General features: G+C 50.5%; 2 protein-coding genes and 1 pseudogene across 2 annotated transcripts; 2 read left to right on the top strand and 1 right to left on the bottom strand.

The window, feature by feature from the left end:
- Positions 1-344: 344 nt before the first annotated feature.
- LOC125546154 (isovaleryl-CoA dehydrogenase, mitochondrial) lies at positions 345-4,747 on the top strand. The gene is made up of 15 exons (XM_048710322.1): positions 345-679; positions 825-908; positions 1,022-1,079; positions 1,840-1,964; positions 2,067-2,111; positions 2,220-2,268; positions 2,342-2,451; positions 2,780-2,856; positions 3,050-3,100; positions 3,172-3,236; positions 3,478-3,632; positions 3,733-3,773; positions 3,844-3,898; positions 4,071-4,127; positions 4,428-4,747. The coding sequence occupies exons 1-15, from the start codon at positions 572-574 to the stop codon at positions 4,572-4,574; spliced, it is 1,227 nt and encodes a 408-aa protein (XP_048566279.1). The 5' UTR covers positions 345-571; the 3' UTR covers positions 4,575-4,747.
- A 233-nt stretch (positions 4,748-4,980) lies between these two features.
- Positions 4,981-7,524, bottom strand: LOC125546146 (probable serine/threonine-protein kinase PBL25). The gene is made up of 5 exons (XM_048710313.1): positions 6,996-7,524; positions 6,556-6,752; positions 6,263-6,452; positions 5,598-5,989; positions 4,981-5,436 (listed from the first exon to the last, which is right to left on the bottom strand). The coding sequence occupies exons 1-5, from the start codon at positions 7,522-7,524 to the stop codon at positions 5,023-5,025; spliced, it is 1,722 nt and encodes a 573-aa protein (XP_048566270.1). The 3' UTR covers positions 4,981-5,022.
- Positions 7,525-10,097: 2,573 nt separating this feature from the next.
- LOC125546162 lies at positions 10,098-11,655 on the top strand (annotated as a pseudogene).
- Positions 11,656-19,915: the final 8,260 nt, after the last annotated feature.

Below are 19,915 nucleotides of genomic sequence, written 5' to 3'. Positions count from 1 at the left end.
ACGCTTAGCACAACTTTTATATAGATTGAAAGAAGCGCATTTTTCTTAGGGACCTTCTTGACATAGTTTGATAGCCAGCACACGGCAACATGGATCAGAGATACCCGCAAAAAAAAAAACATGGATCAGAGATGAGCTGCCGAGGGGACAACTCGTGCTCCACCTGTCTATCCTCTTCTCTTTCCCGCACCGTCGATGAGAGATCAGATCAGAAGAAGCCGCCTGAAAGTTGGACACTCCTGCCTAGCCAGCTCGACGATGACAAAGAGGATAAGGCAAACTAGTTAACGGATCACATCCCACGTGCCGCTTCCATTTAATCACACTCCCGCACCAGACACAATCACGCAAGTGCACCGAACGACGATCGTCGTGGCCTGTTCGGGCTCGCAAATCCCCACACGCCACTCCTCCTCGTCCCCGTAGAAAAGGACACGCGTAGCCTTCGTCCACGGCTCCACGAGGCAGAGGCAGCAGCCGCGGCACTCGAGCAAGCAAGCTTTTGTACTCTGCTCCAGTCATCCGTCGTCTCCCTTTCCGGCGAGCGAGCGGGCGAACGATCGCCGCCGAGATGCAGCGCCGGCTCCCGGCGCTCCTCCGCCGCGCGGCGGGCGCGGGGCCCGCGCGTCGGTGGCTCTCCGCCTCGTCCTCCCTCCTCTTCGACGACACCCAGGAGCAGGTAATTAATCAGCTAACTAATCAGCCCCGCCGCGCCGCGAGACCCCCGAATTCGCCGTTTGCGTTCCGCCGCCGCGGAGAGGGGCCGGCTGGCCCGCGATTCGCGCCCTCGCTCACCGCGGCTGGTGTGATTTTCCCTTTCGCAGTTCAAGGAGAGCGTGCACCGGTTCGCGCAGGAGCACATCGCGCCGCACGCCGCCGCCATCGACGCCTCCAACCACTTCCCCAAGGTAGGGAAGTCTAGGGTGTGCGATTCCTCGTACAGTACCGTTGATTGATTCTCCGTTCGAGTTCCGGTGTCTGTTAGTAATTAATTTGGTCTGTGCTTGGGGCGGGCGCGCAGGAGAAGAATCTGTGGAAGCTCATGGGGGACTTCAACCTGCACGGCCTCACCTCGCCAGGTAAAATGCCTCTATATTCCAACACCATTTCGGTCTTACAAGACACAAGCAGAACACAGGGTACCAGTACTACTAGTAAATGCTACTCCCTCCGTTCATTATTATGAGATGTTTTGCATATTTCAATATGGACTATATACGGACTGAAATGAGTGAACACATACATTAAAATGCATCCGATTCAGAAGAAAGTTAAAATATCTTATAATAGTGAACAGAAGGCCTGGGTTCACAAATATAAGATGTTCTACTCCCTCCGACCCACGTGAGTAACTTTTTTCTGAATCGGATGTATATAGAAACGTTTTAGTGTGTCAGTTCACTCATTTCAATCCGTATGTAATCCGTATTAAAATATCCGAAACATCTTATATTTGTGACCGGAGGGAGTACTATGTAATGTTTCTACCCTGGGCCATGTTTGAATATTGAATCTGATCCCCAATGCGTTAGTACTCCTTTGCTTGTGCCGCAATTGATAGGAACTAGTCAAATACTACCACTTACTACTACTAGTACACAATGTTTAAGTCCTCAGTAAAGTGAAAGTGCTACTCCTTTAATTAAGACAGGAGTAGGTGGGACTTCAGGGGAGGTTAAGGGAATAGATTAATCAAGACGGATGACGGATGGTCATCTTTGTTAAAGCCTCAGTGGAGTGCATTAACATAACTGCCGTTTTCAACACTGTCTGGCTCTGTATTGTCTAATGTTAGTTGATGGAATACATTAAGTAACACGGGGTTGTCATGTTCCATAGAGGAGTACGGAGGGCTCGGGCTCGGTTACATGTACCACTGCATCGCCATGGAGGAGATCAGCAGGGCGTCCGGGTCGGTCGGCCTTTCCTACGGTGCACACTCAAATCTCTGCATCAACCAGCTGGTACAAGTCTATTTTGGTTCTGCTATGTTATTAGTCATTAGTACATTGATTAAATTAACCCCTGAATAACACGACTGTAATGTTTGTGGTATTTATATGTAGGTCCGTCATGGCAGCCCTGCCCAAAAGGAAAAGTATTTGCCGAAGGTTCATTCCCATATAATCAATATTGTTTCAGTCAGACTCAGCCACCCAGGAGTGGTATATTTGCGATGATAATGGATTGTGACAATGTGCTTTCCTTTTTCTCTAAAGCTTATCAGTGGGGAGCATATTGGGGCATTGGCGATGAGTGAACCAAACTGTAAGTATTCTTTGGATACCGTACTGTTTAGTTCCACTTATGCACAGGATTTCACATTAGTTCCTACTTTCAGCTGGCTCTGATGTTGTCAGTATGAAGTGCAAAGCTGAGAAAGTAGATGGCGGCTATGTCATTAACGGGAACAAGATGTGGTGCACAAATGGTCCGTCTGCTCAGACATTGGTAAGCTTCTGAGGCTCTTGTACATTCATCCCCTGTATTATTTGCAGCCGTGCTTGGTTCACTATCTATTTTTTTGAGGAATGGTTCACCAGTGTCATTGGTTGTGTTGGTTTTTGTTTCTTTGGTGTTTCCTTTAGGTTCTGTCGATTTTCCCAACCGGAGCATGTACACATTCAGAACAGTTATATTTCATAGTGACACCTTTCACCTGGTTGTCAGAATTTTGAGCAACTGAATCTGTTGGAGCCTTGTTACAAATTAGTTATAGTTGTTATAATCCTATGTGGCCATAATAAGTCTGCTAGTTCACTGAAACTGAGATTTACAGGTTGTTTACGCGAAAACAGATATAACTGCTGGATCGAAAGGAATAACTGCATTCATAATTGAGAAGGGAATGCCCGGGTAATTAACCACTTCATTCTCTTCCCTTATGCTCTATTGCGCATGAATGCATATCTTGCTAGAATTTTGTGAAATGCATGTGTTGATGGTCTTTGATTGCTAGATTGAGGCTTGGATGTATAAAGTTCAGGATAAACATTAATGTTCTTGCTGAAACTACAAAAATGTTTACATGCTAGTATTATCATTACAGGTTCAGTACTGCCCAGAAGTTGGACAAACTTGGCATGCGAGGAAGTGACACGTAAGATGTTCCTATTTGAGCAGGCTCATTAAATGGTTTATAGGTTCTTACTCAACATATCTCGTTAACAGATGTGAGCTTGTCTTTGAGAACTGCTTTGTGCCTCAAGAGAATGTTCTTGGTGAAGAAGGGAAAGGTATCATCTCCTGCAGTCTTGAATTCTGTTCTATACTTCTGTTGCTATTCTGAGATCTTCACTTGGTTGTTGACAGTCAGTTCCCTATGCCAATGTAAACAAGGAAAACTGTGATTTTTGTCTTTTGGATTTTACCAACATATCCTTCTAAAAGACTTACTAAACTTCTAACTGAAAATGAAAATGACTTCCTGAACCGAAATTCTCATCATGAATATTCTCGATACGTTTCTTGTTGCAGGTGTTTATGTCATGATGTCTGGTCTTGATCTGGAAAGACTTGTATTAGCTGGGGGCCCTATTGGGCTCATGCAGGCATGCCTTGATGTTGTTCTTCCTTATGTTCGACAAAGGGAGCAATTTGGCCGTCCTATTGGTGAATTTCAGTTCTTACAGGTATAGCCATGCAGCCCATTGTATCGTGTTCCCCTGTTTCTAGGTGCAACGTCTTGTTAGGATCTTGGCGTTAATCGTAACTAGTGATCTTCCAATGCAGGGGAAAATGGCAGATATGTACACCTCCTTGCAATCATCAAGGTAGGGATACCAACCCAAGACTTCTACTGTGAAGTTTACATAGCTTCTTACTGGAGTTTTCTTTGTCCAGATCATTTGTATACTCAGTTGCCAGGGACTGTGATAATGGCAAAGTTGACCGTAAGGTACATTTCAAAGCCCCAACATGTCTCTGTTCTTTTCGGGTCACATTGTTGCATCACATGGCTATATTCATGTGTTCACTGTTCAAGACAAAATAAAACAACTAATTCCGTGTGTATCATGCTGATGCCTGGTAAACTGACTATCTCCATCTAATATAATATTTGCAACCAGGATTGTGCAGGAGTGATCCTCTTTGCTGCTGAAAGGGCAACACAAGTTGCACTTGAGGTCAGAACCCTCTCCTCAGTTCATGAGAATTTTGATTGCATGTGTTGTTCTACATGATTTCTTTGGAATGCAATCAAATATCCTGATATTTTGCTCTTATTTTTTTCCCTTCACTGGACATATAAGATATGACTGTTTGACCTCTCAAATTTTGCAATTCTTTCATCCTAGATCTCCTACTTTATCTTCCTTGGACAAAGTTCTTACTAACTTTAGTATTTGTAACCGCTTTGAGCTTAGTGAGTTGCAGTCAATTCTTTTCTGGTCCACTAATTGATCTTAAACCTTCCCCTATGGCAGGCAATCCAGTGTCTTGGTGGCAATGGATACATAAATGAGTACCCAACTGGCCGTCTCCTGAGAGATGCAAAACTGTTTGAGATTGGAGCTGGCACTAGTGAGATCAGAAGAATGATAATTGGTCGTGAACTGTTCAAAGAGGACTGAGATTATTCTTCTGGAAGCCAGCTATCAGTGCATATTCTAACTGGAGGAGGTGAGCAGGATTAGACCATTAGTGAACTGTCCCTGATGTTCAATGTTTGATGATGTTCTATCCAATCCTTCTCATACTTCTGTACATGTCCAACATTCTTGCAAATAAAGTTCAATCTTTTACCTGTGATCTGGTTCTAGTCAGTAGCTATAAGTTTGTTGCTATGATATACTGCGACTTGACACATAATCGCATTTGGCTCATAATTCACTATACAACCTTTTGGATTCAGTATGAACTAGAATGCCTAGAGACTGAGCCCTGCCACCTTTATGAGACAAGAATGCCATTTACACTTTCTACTTTCTATATGACAATTCAGCCCTATGGCGGCACAAATTTGGAAAGCTACAAGTCAAGGGAGCCTAAAAAACTTTGCACATGGTTTTCATGGGCTTTTTACACCCTGTTAGCTTCAGTAGGATCTGTAATGCACTGAGAATCAGTTGTCTTTCCTTGAGTTTGAGCTTTCTGTTTTTGCCTCATGGCGCCCCACTCGATGGCCTGAGCAACAACTCTTTGACGATCGAATGTGCTCTTATCTTGCTGAGTTCCATCAGATAATGGGGGATCTTCAGCCTGCTTCTTTTGGGGCGCGATACTAGGTTTCTCTTCACAGCTAGCAGGAACTTCTGCAAGGAATCCCAATGCGACAACAGCGTCACTCATGTATGGCCGCGCAGAGTCTTCCTCATGTAGGCACATTGCCGCCACAGCCACAGCATGGCTCAAGTCTTTTTCTGGGTATTCACCTCTAAGAAGAGGGTCTACTAACTCATGGTACCTCCTCCTATCTCTGATAATGGGCATTGCCTGTTGATCAAACATGAATTTAGCTCAACTGTCTGAAAGAAATCTTGTCGCAAGCATCTTTTTTGAAATTATTCCTAACTAAGCATTATGTATGGGGAAGAAGCATATAGGAACAATATTCGCAAAAAAAAAGAGAGCATATAGGAACAAAAGGTGCATACCCAGTTAACCAAGATTTGATCACTTGCTGGTTTAGTTGAATCGACAGCTTTTCTTCCTGTGATCAACTCAAGTAGGAATATCCCAAAACTGTACACATCAGTCTTGATAGTTAGCTGGCCTGTTTTTATATATTCTGGAGCACAGTACCCATATGTGCCCATCACTCGAGTTGAGACGTGTGTCTTTTCCCCAACAGGCCCAAGCTTTGCGAGCCCGAAGTCTGAGAGTTTAGGGTTGTATTCCTCGTCAAGAAGGATGTTGGGGGACTTGAGATCCCGGTAGATGACCGGCGGGTTAGCCTTCTCATGGAGGTATTCGAGACCCTTAGCGGTTCCGTGGGCTATCTTCATCCTTATATGCCAACTTAGTGGTGTTTGATCAGTAGTGATATCTGCGACAACAACAGTTCAACTTATAAGTTTTTAATGTATCTAGTAATCAAATGTGCTAACGGTGACAGCACTTGAAAGTGATGCTATACTGTTGCCTGAATACATTTCACATGTCCGCAAAAAATAATAATTTGTTTCACATGATTTTTAAGTTCAAAATGATGCATAGATGTTAATTCATGATCAATAAGAATCTAGATTTTCATTGTACGTAGTGTAATTTGGATGTTGTCAAGTTTGAATGTATTAATGAAGAAAAGACTAGCGCTTACCAAGCAGGTGGTCTGCAAGTGAACCTAGGGCCATGTACTCGTACACCAGTAGCCGTTGATCTCCGTCTGCGCAATAGCCTACCAAGCTGACCAGGTTTGGATGGTGTAAGAGGCTGAGCATCAAGACTTCAACCAGGAACTCGCGGTTGCCTTGAAATCCGTTCAGGTCTAGTTGTTTGACAGCTACAATCTGATCATGCATCAGAAAGATAATTGAAGCAAAATTAGCAGATTGTTACATGTCAATAGGACTATCCGAAGAATGTTTGTCATTGGGTTGTTCCTGTATATACCTGGCCATTTTCAAGCTGCCCCTTGTAGACCCTGCCAAAGCCCCCCTCTCCCAGAAGGTAGTCGGAGCGGAAGTTCTTGGTGGCTGTCGCTAACTCACGGTATGTGAATGCTCTTGCATTTTTGGCCATGCTAGACCTTTCGGCAGGTTCACCGTTTGCTCTTATTTCGGATGATGATTGCCCATGTTTCAGACCCTCTGCAAGGTGAGTTTTCAGTATTTGTTAGCGATCGAGAACTCCATTTTGTGCTTATTTGAAGGATCTTAGTTTTGCTCTCGACGAAATTCAAAGAGACTGCTGCAATAGTCTGCGGTCCATATTTAAATACCATTGTGACCCGTCATGCATTATTATCAGAATTCAACATGCATTACAGGGACAAGCATGCCAGCAAGATGGATTTGACAAATGGTACAAAACGAATCCTCCTTGGCCCTTACCAGATTCCGTGAGGGGTGCTCCAGATCGCGTCGAGACGGCGGCATTTGCGACAGGGGAGGTGGTGACCTCCCCTGATGCCGTCCTCCTCGGCGACGTCTTCTTCTCAGGCCTGAAGCATGAAAAGCATTTCACGGCCCGAATTCCCCAATGCATGTGCCTCTCAACCGAACCTCCTCCTCGTGCCCACCACGAGATCTCCAACCTCTCTGCTCTGTACAATCCAGAAGACTCCTTGCACATGCAATGGCAGCATGGACGAGGAGTTCTCCTCCCTTGCTGCGAGATCCTGGTCACAGATTGCCATCGCACTCGTCTTGCAAGAAGAATGCGATCCCTGTGGAGGGGATGTGATCGGGTAGGAGGAGCATTGTCACCGTGCCTTTTGTGGAGGTCAATGTGCTCAGCCAAGAATAGGACCTCTCTCGGTTTTGGGCCACAGTTGAGCTCTAAAATTAGAATGTTGAAGGTCGGCGTCCTCTGGAATGCACTGGATGTAAACGCCTTCCCTGATACCCTGAATTTTCTCATTTTTTGACCCCATGGTTGGAATTTTTTTTTTTAATTTTCAAAGGGGGGGGGGGGGGGGGGGGGGGGATTTCCCCATCTGAATGCCTATAAAACCACGACACTGCATCATCAACGCAATCGAAAGGCTCCGCACATCCGAGACTGCACAACGCCGCGACACCACCTGTGTCATGGGGCGCATTCGAAGGGTCACGCGGGGCCGAGACGACACCACGGAGCCTGTGTGTCACCGGCGTAGTTGAAGGGCATTGCCTAGCAGATCAAACCACGGCACTGCGTCGTCGACGCAATCGAAGGACACCGCACAGCCGAGAAAATACAACGCCACGACACCACCTGTGTCGGGGGTACATTCGAAAGGCCAGGCGAGACCGAGACGACGTCACGGCACCTGTGTGCCACCGGCAAAGACGCAGGGCATCGCCAAGCAGAGACACAGCAAAGAGCACCCGAGTACGAACACCGCCGAAGAAGAGAGACAAGGAACCACCGCCGACCCCAAAGGCCGCCGCACCACCGCCGTCATCAGGCACACTCCACCGTCAACCACATGAGCCGTTGGTCACCACCCACAGGTCTCCAAGATGACGCCTCCAAGGAGGTAGCAACGTATATGATGCCGTCGTCGCCCGATCTAGCAATACCAGATCATGAGCGTTTGCCCGGAGACACTGAACTCGAGGGATTTTGGTGGACTGGACTCCTCGGCGACGCCCCAATAGGGGGAACGACACCAAAAGGCGCCGCGCATCACCGGCACCAACCAGAGGTCTGTGCAAGGATTTCACCCGGAGCCAGACACCAAGCCTTGCCTCAAGGTCCAAAGACTGGGTCACCTCCGGCCGCCGCAGCAGGCCCCGGGAGGGGAGAGGAGCACCCCCACGACACCAGGAGAAGTAGGCCACAAGTGCCGTCGCCGTAGAGCCCGGGACCCCCTCCACCTCTATCCCCGCACAAGCTGGCCCGGCCCAAAGCCGGCAGCAGGCACCACCGGCGCAGAACGCAGAGTGGCGAGAGGGAGGCCGTAGAAACGCCGATGCCTGCCCAGATCTGGAACGACCCGACGGCGGCAGCACCAACCAGATCCGCGGCAAATGCCCGCGTCCTGAACAAGCCCAGGCCGAGCCCGGCACCACCTCCCGCGCCCCACAGCAGCCAGCACCGGCACCCCCTCGCGCGCAGCAGCTTGAAAGCGCGCCGAGCCGGACCGCTGCGTGCGCACCAACGCGGATCCACGCGCACAGGGAGCCCCGCGCGGAAGGGAGCAGGTCCCGTCGCCGCCAGCCGCCAGCGGGCTTCGCCCAGCGACGTGTGCCGGCGGCGGCGAGGGTGGAAGGGGGAGGAGGGGGTGCTTCGGCGACGGGGGCAGAGGTCCGCCCGAGTCGCCGCCTCCAAGGGAGACGACGCGGGGGTAGGTTGATAAATCTGAATCTGAATCGCAACTCAAATGTATTGTTTTTTCCATGGTTGGAATCTCAGAAGGGGAAATGGCCTGCTCACCTACCTTTCGTTGTCCCCGTTGTTGGAATAGTTGACAGAAAAAGGGCACCTTTGTCATATGCCACTTCAATTAGGTCGCTTCTAGCAGGTGCTTCATCACCCCTGGTGCTTGTCGCACAAGTGTACCTTTGAAGTCTGTTGCGACGTGTTGTGTTGAAATATATTATCCGTCTCTCTTCATCAGTTAGATTGATAAGTGAACTGATTAGGTGCATAAACTTGCAAGCAAAATGATTCATGCGAGGCGACCGACTAGGAATTGTGCCGGTCACTCGCAATGCACATTGTGTCTCGCGGGGCCCGCAAACCGCCCCTCACTTGCTCGCTTATCTCTTCGCGAATGAGAGGCGGGTTGTGATGTAGGGCGGCACTTCTATAGAGGCCAGCTGGCGAGTGACGTGACATGTGATGCAGGGCGACCTTGATCTCCGTTTGGCTATGGAGGCGCCGTTTAGCCTATGTTCCGTAGTTGTTGGCTCACCGCCACCCTCGCCCTGTACTGTACGTGGAGTCGCCATCTGAGAGCAGAGAGGGGTCGAAGTAGAAAGAGAGAAATGATAGGGCTTGCTTCCTTGGGTGTGCGTGCAAACAAGGCCCTGCACCCGGTCTCCTCGCCAGCGTCGACATCATCTATGCATTCGTCGCCGACACGGCGACATCCACCACCACGGGCTCCGATCACTCATATCCGCGACACAAAAGGGCTTTTGGCTCCTCGCCAGCGTCACAATCAATGCCCAATAGAAGGGGGTCAGGGGATCAGGGAAGAAGCCAGGCCATTCCTTATTCACCAGTTGCCGCCACCCCTTCTCCACTAGTGCGGAAAAGTCTAGCTATGGCATGCCGAAATTGCCTTGCTGGCGTACGGCTCCAAGGCCACCAATATGGTACTAGTGATTTTTTTTACTGGTGGCGTTGGGGAACACATCAGCAGTATTTTGAGTACTGATGTCATGTCACGTGGCCAATGCTAGCAATAAGTCCTTGTTAGCTATTTAGCTATAGCGTACATTGTCTGCCAACACCAGCAATTATATTTTTTGGTAATAAAAAATTATATGCAGCAATTTTAAACCAGGCCATTGCCATTGCAGTCAGAGGCTGGCCAAAGAGATAATTCTGTGTTGCTCCCAGGTTCCCCCTCCCCCCGCGAGCCCCCGCATCGCTCCCAGGGGCGACTCGGGAGGCGAAACCCTAGCCGCCGCCCAGGCTTCCCTTCTTCCCCTCCCTCCCCTCGCCGTCGCCGGAGGTTGCCGGCGGGCAAAGCCCTCACCGGTGGACGGCGGCGGCGGGGCCCTCGTTCGTGTGCTCGCGCGTTGCTGCTAGGCGCGCTGGAGCGGCGGGAGCGCGCGGTGGCGCGGTGGGCGGCCGTCTGCTCGCGGGGAGGTCGAGATGGTGTGGACTGCGTGCGCGGTGGCGCTGCCATGGCGGCGGCCGGCCGCTGATGCGTGCGGCGGAGTTGAGGGCGCCTAGATCTGGGCCGCACGAGCCCGCCCAGGCCGGCGACAATCACTCTGCCCCCACCCACCCCTCTCCCTCCTCCCAACCCTCCCGGCCACCGCCGGCGATTGGCGGTGGGTTAGTAAGCACGTGCGCGGCGACCTTGACGGTTGCTGCTCCGCTGTGCCCCGGCGGATCCTGGTGGCGGAGGCTGCGGGCCAACGCGGCGGCGGCATGGTGCAGGTGGCTTCTGCCGCCTGCTGGACGCGCTCCCGGCGGTGGTCGGCCTGCTGGAGCTGCGCTGGTCAGTGCTCACTCCTGCGACGACAACGTTTCTAGGCTTCCCCCATGTGTGTTGGTCTTCTCCGACGATTCTTCGCCATGCCCGGTCTACCATTGCATTTGAGGTCTTCGTCCTTGGGTCGGGGCGAAATCCCCGCGCGGCGACGGCCTGCGCTGTCAACGGCGACGCCTGAGGGTGCCGTCACCTCCTTGGAGGCGTTGGCATGACCCTGACCAGACCTCCTCCTCGAGCACCGGGAGAAATCCTAGGTCCGGCCTCCCGGACCGGGCAGCGGCGGCGTCTCAACGCCGTTCCCCTCTTGATGGCGCTGCTTTGGCTGCAAGTGGAGTACTTGATGCGGCAGATAGTGGTTGGCGATGCATCGCTCTGGCGTAGACTGCTACACAAGGAGCAGGTCGCAACGTTTGCCTGCGCCGGCGCTCCCCAATGAATGCTACACCAGTTCCAATCAGGCCCTGCTTTTCACCCGCCGACTCTCTAGGCACATGGGTGCAAGGTACGTCGGCTTGGGCGGTCCTGAAGCTGCATTCGTCCCTGGAAGTGCCTGGCAATGGCAGTGATGCTGCCCTGTTGCTCCGAGTCTCGGTGCTTCGCCATTTTGGCTGGAGGCAAGGCTGGGCGAGGCCTAATGTCGTTGCGTGTCTGTAGTTGAGGGCACCTCCTCACCTAGCTGTAGTCACTTGGTGAGGACGGTCGTGTGTGTGTGCGTGCGCGCGCGTGTGTGTCCCTCCTTTCTGGAGGTTGTACCCCTGATGTCTTCCTGTTCAATGCAATGAAACGCAACTCTTTTGCATTTTCTCGAAGAATTTTTTTTAAACCAGGCCATATATGCAGCAACTAGCTTCAACTTCACAAAAGGTCAGTAATTCACAAACTCCACCAACAGTACTACTAGTTCAACTACACAAACTACCTCACGTCTCTGTATGAAGAATTAAATTCATGTGGTGTAGCTTGTTCCTATGGCTCTGGCCCTCTCTTTTGAAGTGGGCTTTCTCCGTCTTCAGCTGAGTCCTCTCAGCCCTCAGGAGCTTGATGTTCTTCTTCAGCCGATCCGTCTTGTGGACTAACTGATTCTTCTGCTCATTTAGCTTGAGTACCTTGTCGTACAGATCAGAATTTTAGTCAATAATCTGATCCTTCTCCATCTGCTGGGAGGCATTCAACTCCCTGAGGGCCTTGACTGCAGTCTCATGTGATGCGATCAACTCCCTGGTGGCCTGCCCGGTTCGCCGCTCTCTGGACGTGCCCGTGGGGCTGGGCCTGTTGGGCCTGTCCACGGTATTTGGGCCAGTTCCTTGCCCTAGGCCCTCCACACCCGCGCTTGCTATTTGGCTACCCTACGGATTCCCTCTTTGTCCTGCTCGCCACCTCGCCGCCCCCGACCCAGCCTGCCGTTTTGTCGCTCCCCACCGCGACCACTCCCCCTTCCCACTCTCCGGCCCCTCTGCCGCCTCCCCGCGACCTCTCCCTCCGGCCATGTCCCGCGCTTGGGAAGAGGGGGACGCCGGGTGCAAGCGGAGGTACGACGAGTACCGGGATCCGTCCCGTCCTTCCCAGGACGCGCTCCGTCGCAAAGCGGACCTGCGCCGCGAGCTCCGTGGCCGCGACCGCGACGACTCCCGCCAGCCTGCCCGGGACGAACGTTGTTGAAAGGATCGATATGGTTGACTAGAGGGGGGGGGTTTGAATAGGCAACTAACAATTTTTAGCTTTTCTTTAGCAATTTAAACTTTACATCAAAGTAGATTGTCTAGATATGCAACTAGATGAGCAACCTATATGACGCAACACAAATAGGAACACAAGCAAGCAAGATATATGAAACAAATAAGCTACACAAGTAAAGGCATGAGATAACCAAGAGTGGAGACGGTGGAGACGAGGATGTGTTGCCGAAGTTCCTTCCCTTTGAGAGGAAGTACGTCTCCATTGGAGCGGTGTGGAGGCACAATGCTCCCTAAGGATCCACTAGGGCCACCGTAATCTCCTCACGCCCTCACACAATGCGAGATGCCGCGATTCCACTATTGGTGTCCTTGGAGGCGGCGACCGAACCTTTACAAACGAGGTTGGGGCAATCTCCACAACTCAATTGGAGGCTCCCAACGACACCATGAAGCTTCATCACAATGGACTATGGCTTCGCGGTGACCTCAACCGTCTAGGATGCTCAAACACCCAAGAGTAACAAGATACGCAAGGGATTAGTAGGGGGGAATCAAATATCTCTTGGTGGAAGTGTAGATCGGGGCCTTCTCAACCATTCCCGAGCAAATCAACAAGTTTGGTTGGCTAGGGAGTGAGATCGGGCGAAAATGGAGCTTGGAGCAATAATGGAGCTTTAATGGTGGAAGAGGTAAGTCAATGGGGAAGAAGGAGACCCCTTATATAGTGTGTGGAAAAGATCCAACCGTTACCCACCAACCAGCCCGCGGCCAGCGGTACTACTGCGCCTGGCCAGCGGTACTACCGCAAGGCCGTGCGGTACTACTGCTTGCAACCAAGCGGTACTACCGCATGGCTGTGCGGTACTACCGTACCGACCCACGGTACTGCCGCGACCCCAGCACAGAAACAGACACACAGAAGCTGGGGGCGGTACTTCCGCACGCGCGGTACTACCGCGCCCCTCATGCGGTACTACCGCAAGGCAAAAGTCCCAGCCAGGGGGAAGGGAAACTTCCGTGCCTACTTCCGCAAAAAACGGAAGTAGCAAAAACCCGACACAGTAGTACTGCCGAGGGGCGGTACTATTGCCTGACCGCATAGCGCGGTACTACCGCACGGCGAAAGCGGTACTACCGCAGCAGGTGCGGATGTAAAAAATTACATCCGCTCCTACTACCGCAAAGGGACGGCACTAGCCTGGTGGGCAGCAGTAGTGCGGCTCCAGGGGAGCGGTACTACCGTGGGCACCAGCGGTACTACCGCACCACCGCGCGGTACTACCGTGGATGCCTACGGTACTACCGTTGATCCAGGAGCAGTACTACCGCAACCACAACAGCAGCCAGTCACAGGAGGCAGGAAAACGGAGGAAGCTCCAAGGAAGAAGGAGGGGATAAAACGAGACGTGTACGTGATGATTCCACCCAAACCTTTCCAACACGGACCCCCTCTTAATAGTACGGCTTTCCTACGACTCAAATCCACCAAAAAGAAACGTAGAAAAGACGCCGTCTTCGTCAGTCTTCGAGGGGCACCCAGTCGTCTTGTGCCTAGCAAAGAAGTGTCTGGAATACTCATGGCACATGATTAGTCCACAAATGCATTGTCATCAATCACCAAAACACTTAGGGATAAATATGTCCTTACAATCTCCCCCTTTTTGGTGGATTGATGACAAAACGGGATTTGCACAAAAAAATACTATTAAGTAAATGCAAACCCCTCCTTTCTATAATATAGACGGGCTCCCCCTAAATGTGTGCCACCTAGATGAGCACGAATACTAGGAACAGAGCTCCCCCTATATTATAGAGACAAGGCATATCTATCACTAGACAAGATAGTACAAACAAGAGATAACTAAGATAGATAGAGTGCATTTGTCTTACACCATATGGAGGATAGGTCTCGAAGGCACAAACCAAACAAAAGCAAGCGAGGTCCAAACGACAAAGCAAACAAACACACCAAGCACGACACAACGCAAATCCCTACACTCTCTTCCCCTTTGGCATCAAAGACGCCAAAAAGGCAGAGAGAACACCTACACACACGGGGTGGCTCAGGCAGAGAAGTCGTCCCACTGCTCCTCGTGCTCCTCGTCAGACTCAGCGGCGGGGATAGTCTCCTCGAGGTCATCCGCTGAACTGGTCCATTTGTAGCCCTGCTTTGACATCCAGGCAGCCTCAGGTGTGATGACGTCCTCAGACCCGCCAGACACATCCTATCCAAAGAGCCTCATCACCTTCTTGTCACGGCGGCGACTCTCCTTGTCAGCCACGTGAGCCCTGTACTGTCCCTTCGCCTGCATGTAGAAGAGAGTCTTCATCTTGTCCTTCAGCTTCTTGGCCCATGACGGCTCAGAGGAAGAAGTGGTGGACCTAGCAACACGGTCCTCAGCAACAGTCTCAGCAGCAGCAGCCTCCCCCTCACCAGCAGCCCTCCTAGCAGAAGATGCCTCAACACGGGTAGTGGTGTTGGCCCAGTTGGGCTTGACGTGGAGGCTAATGGACTCATGGCGAATCTAGTCTGGAGCAAGGAACTCATCACCTGGATACGTCTTCTCCCAAATGGTGGAGAGCAGCAGAAACAGGTACGGTCCATAGATAGGTACCTTGCGAGTGAACACCGCAAACCGAAGCTCACACCACATGATGTGTGAGACATCAAGTGGCTGAGTCTGAGAAGAACGTGCCTCTGCACACAAGAGCAACATGTCCACTAGATATGCATGTACCTTGTCCTTGTCGCCAATGCGTGGGAACAGAGTGTTGCGGAAGATGCGATGCATGATATCCAGAAAGGAGTTTAACACCCAAGATGACTTGCCATTGGGGAGTACCTTCTCAACAAGGAAGGGCTGAAGTTGGTTCTTGTTGGCAGACTCAGAGTTGGCATGGGGGCGAATGCCAACGGGGGTGTGAAGCCCGTCATCAGGAATGTGCAGCAGATCCATGAACTCTTTCCATGTAGCAGACAGCTGACGGCCATTGGTCATCCAGGTCATCCTCCGCTCCTCCCCGGGATGAAAGTACACTGAGGCAAAGAACTGCAGATGAGCTCAGGGTCATAGTCAAGGTGAAAGGAGATCACCGGCTCAATAGCAAACTGCTCCACCAAGTCCAGAGCCTCTCCAAAATAGTCACAAAACTTGTCCTTCCGCAGGTGATGCATGTCTATCCACTTGACATCCACGAAGGTATTCTGCTTGTTCTTGATCACATCCAGATAGATGAGAGCCTGTTGCTTGGTCCAGAACAACTCGGTGCCTCTGAGGATAGCCCGAGGATTCACATAGGGATTGATCTTCCGGCGCTCGACATACTCAGTGGTTGAAATCTCGTCCATGCCCTTAGCCGGTTCCTTTTGCTTGCTGGCAGTGGTCTTGACATTGCGCTTGGGGGCATTGGAGCCCTCTGGGGCTTCATCTTGGGGGTTGCGCAGATGCTTGGAGCTAGTGTCACGACTGGGATTGGAACGGCGAGAGCCACCACCTGAGACACAGAACGCAAAAACACCCACAACAGCCAAGAGAGGTTAATGCAAAGACCACAACAACGCAAGTGAAACAAGCAGAAAGCACACATGATAAATGCCTAGAGAGAGATTTGATCCCTACGGTAGTACTGCCAAGTGATGCGGAGCTAAGATAGTAGTACAGCTCTTAGATGCGGTAGTACCGTGCAAGATCACGGTAGTACCGGGTGTAGGAGTGGTAATACGACCTTAGCGCCGCGGCCGGTGCGGTAGTACCGCATCTGCAGAGCGGTAGTACCGCACGGAACGGTAGTACCGCACCTGACGGGCGGTAGTACCGCACATTGGGCACGGTAGTACCGCACCGCGTCAGATCTGAACAGGTTCAAATCTGAAAAAGCCCGCGAAACCATGGCGGTACTACGGTTGGACAAAGCTACCACAAGACAGCATATCAAGTATGTTTCCTACGCATCACGACTCTCCTACATCCTACTCTTGCATAGATTTGGCCTAAAATCTCAAGAACGACAAGTTTCTCCCCAAAAACCTAGAAGCAAGAGAACAACCAAGAAAAAGAGGGATTTGGGGAAAAACCTTGGTCCATGGCAAGAGGAAGTGGTGGGGAACGATCCCACCGGTCGGAATCCGAGGAGAGTGGCCGGAGACGGAGATCCGGCGAGGGCCTCCGGCGCCGTTCTTGAGAGGGAGAGACGTGGAGAGAGAGACAATGAATGGGTATGGGGAGTTGGAACTCCCCTGCCCGAGTCATAACCCCCACGCGCCCTTGACGGCGCGGTAGTACCATGCCCAGACACGGTAGTACCGCACGGCACGGTGCTTCCGAAGTACCGCACCAGAGCGGTAGTACCGTGCTGTGGCGCGGTAGTACCGTGCCTCCCAAAGCGGTAGTACCGCGCCCAGATGCGGTAGTACCGTGGGCTCAAGAAGATGCACGTTTCGAGCGCACGAAAAACTGAATCTTTGCACAAACCACTCTGAGCCAACACGACACCACAAGACCACGCAACACACAAAACCAGAAAGACACCACCTCTCCAAAAGAGAGGGCGGTGGCCGTAGCCACCTATGTTTGAGTCAATTGGTATGGCACCGCGAAGAATTATCCTTGGGTCCATGACCAAAACTCGTCTTTGAAGCACAAGTACCATCAAACATGGCTAATGTGAAAGACTTGATTGATTTATGCATAATGGGGGGAGGGAGAGTTCATTGAGAGAACATCACTCCCCCTATGTCCATGCCTACATCTAAATAGGACAACACGTTGAGTATGGTGGGGTGTGCAAGGGTTCAAGCAACATTGCTCGAATTGATGATATTTAGCTCATGCCTTAACTCGCGAAATCTTGCTTCATCCAAGGGCTTCGTGAAGATATCTTCAAGGTTATCATGAGTGTTGACGTAGTTGAGCTCAATCTCTCCTCGCCTAATGTGATCCCGGATGAAGTGATACCGGATCTCAATATTCTTCGTTTTGAAGTGTTGCACCGGGTTGAGAGAGATCTTGATGGCACTTTCATTGTCACACCAAAGAGGCATTTTGTCACAAGTGACACCGTAATCCTTTAAAGTTTGCCTCATCCATAAGAGTTGTGCACAACAACTACCAGCCACCACATACTCCGCTTCGGTGGACAAGAGAGAATTCAACTTTGCTTTTTGGAAGACCAACTTACCAAAGAGCAACCAAGGAATTGGCACCCTCCGGAAGTGGACTTCCTATCCACTTTGTCTCCCGCCCAATCGGAATCCGAGTACCCTACAAGCTTGAAGTTTGATCCTCTTGGGTACCATAAGCCAAAGTTTGGGGTATGAGCCAAATATCGAAAGATTCGTTTGACCGCCACATAGTGACTTTCCTTAGGTGTGGCTTGAAACCGTGCACAAATTCCCACACTCAACATGATGTCCGGTCTAGATGCACAAAGGTAAAGCAAGGATCCAATCATGGAACGATATACCTTTTGATCCACCACTTTACCATTGGGATCTAAGTCAAGTTGGCACTTGGTGGGCATTGGAGTGGAAGCCGGCTTGACGTCACTTAGCTTGAATCTCTTGAGCATGTCTTGAGTGTATTTGGATTGATTGATGAAGGTTCCTTCTCTTCTTTGCTTCACTTCGAACCCTAGAAAGAACTTCAACTCTCCCATGGAGGACATCTCAAACTTTGAGGTCATGAGAGCGGCAAATTCCTCATTGAAAGCTTTGTTAGGAGAACCAAAGATAATATCATCAACATATAATTGGCACACAAAAAACTCCCCTTTGACCTTCTTAGTAAAAAGAGCGGGGTCGATTAGCCCAACTTCAAAACCACGGTCTTGTAACAACTCGGTAAGGTGGTCATACCACGCACGTGGGGCTTGTTTAAGGCCATAGAGTGCCTTATCAAGTTGATACACATGATCGGGAAAGTAGGGATCCTCGAACCCGGGGGGGTTGCTTGACATAAACCAATTCATTAATGGGACCATTAAGAAAAGTACTCTTCACATCCGTTTGTTGTAACTTAAAGTTATGATGAGAAGCATATGCAATCAACATTCGAATGGATTCAAGACGAGCAACGGGAGCAAAGGTTTCACCGTAGTCGATACCCTCGACTTTGGAGTAGCCTTGTGCTACCAGACGAGCCTTGTTGCGAATGATAATCCCATGGGCATCTTGCTTGTTCTTAAATATCCACTTGGTTCCTATGACATTGTGATTTCCGGTCGGTCTTGGCACCAATCTCCACACTTTGTTGCGCTCGAAGTTGTTGAGTTCTTCATGCATGGCATTGAGCCAATCCGGATCTTCTAGCGCCTCATAGACCTTGTGGGGTTCCACACAAGAGACAAATGCGTGATGCTCACAATAATTTGCTAATTGTCTACGAGTGCTTACCCCCTTTCTTAAGCTTCCAAGCACATTTGTCATGAGATGATCCTTGGTGGAGAGCTTGGAAGCAACCTTGGCGGCACGACGCTCTAATTCCTCCTCGGTGGTGAGTTGAGGAGCGGTTACTTGATCATCTTGAGCGCCGTCATGAACTTGTTCTTGATCTTGAACTTGCTTGGGGGAGAGAACTTGACCTTGGGCATCACTTGGTGTGTCCACACCGTCTTGAGTATGAGCATGCCCTTGGTCTTGTTCATGAGGTTGAGGGCCTTCACTTTGTTCTTCGGAAGCGTGTGGGCCTAGGGTTGGTGATGGCTCCACTTGAGTGGAGCATTTCCTTCTCCTTCGGCCACAAGGGGTTCCTCAATGGGTAGGATAAAACCAACACCCATTCTTCTTATGGCTTGAGGAGGAATTTCATCACCTACATCACAAGTGCCACTTTGCTCCACTTGGGAGCTGTTATTCTCATCAAACTCCACGTTACACGTCTCCTCAATAAGTCCCGTAGATTTATTGAGGACACGGTAAGCATGAGAGTTTGTAGCATAACCAACAAATATGCCCTCATAAGCTCTAGCCTCAAATTTAGACAACCGAACACCTTTCTTGAGAATGAAACACTTACACCCGAATACCCGGAAGTACTTGAGGTTGGGCTTGTTACCGGTGAGTATCTCATATGGAGTCTTGTTTAAGCCCTTGTGGGGGTAGAGCCGATTTGATGCATGACACGCGGTGTTGATGGCTTCGGCCCAAAATTTGTACGGAGACTTGAACTCCGCCATCATGGTCCTTGCCGCGTCCATCAACGTCCGGTTCTTCCTCTCCGCAACACCGTTTTGTTGAGGGGTGTAGGGTGCGGAATATTGATGCTTGATTCCCTCGTCACTAAGAAACTCATCCAAGGTGTAGTTCTTGAACTCGGTGCCGTTGTCACTTCTTATTGTCAAGATCTTTGCATTGTGTTTACGTTGTGCTTCATTTGCAAAGTCAATGACGGTTTGTTGGGTCTCGCTCTTCCTCTTGAAGAAATACACCCACGTGTACCTTGAGTAGTCATCCACAATCACCAAGCAATACTTCCTACCT

Source organism: Triticum urartu, chromosome 1 (genome assembly GCF_003073215.2).
Source record: "Triticum urartu cultivar G1812 chromosome 1, Tu2.1, whole genome shotgun sequence".
Lineage (NCBI taxonomy): Eukaryota > Viridiplantae > Streptophyta > Magnoliopsida > Poales > Poaceae > Triticum > Triticum urartu.
This window is presented reverse-complemented; position numbering and strand designations above follow the sequence as displayed.

Bases quoted from the DNA above. Each gene is read 5' to 3' on its own strand.
- LOC125546154 (XM_048710322.1), top strand. From the start codon at position 572: ATGCAGCGCCGGCTCCCGGCGCTCCTCCGCCGCGCGGCGGGCGCGGGG. The intron at 2,112-2,219 runs GTTCATTCCCAT...TTTTCTCTAAAG, and splicing joins AGGAAAAGTATTTGCCGAAG to CTTATCAGTGGGGAGCATAT. The intron at 3,774-3,843 runs GTAGGGATACCA...TTCTTTGTCCAG, and splicing joins ACCTCCTTGCAATCATCAAG to ATCATTTGTATACTCAGTTG.
- LOC125546146 (XM_048710313.1), bottom strand. From the start codon at position 7,524: ATGAGAAAATTCAGGGTATCAGGGAAGGCGTTTACATCCAGTGCATTC. The intron at 6,753-6,995 runs GTAAGGGCCAAG...CTCACCTTGCAG, and splicing joins AGCACCCCTCACGGAATCTG to AGGGTCTGAAACATGGGCAA. The intron at 6,453-6,555 runs GTATATACAGGA...ATGCATGATCAG, and splicing joins GGCAGCTTGAAAATGGCCAG to ATTGTAGCTGTCAAACAACT.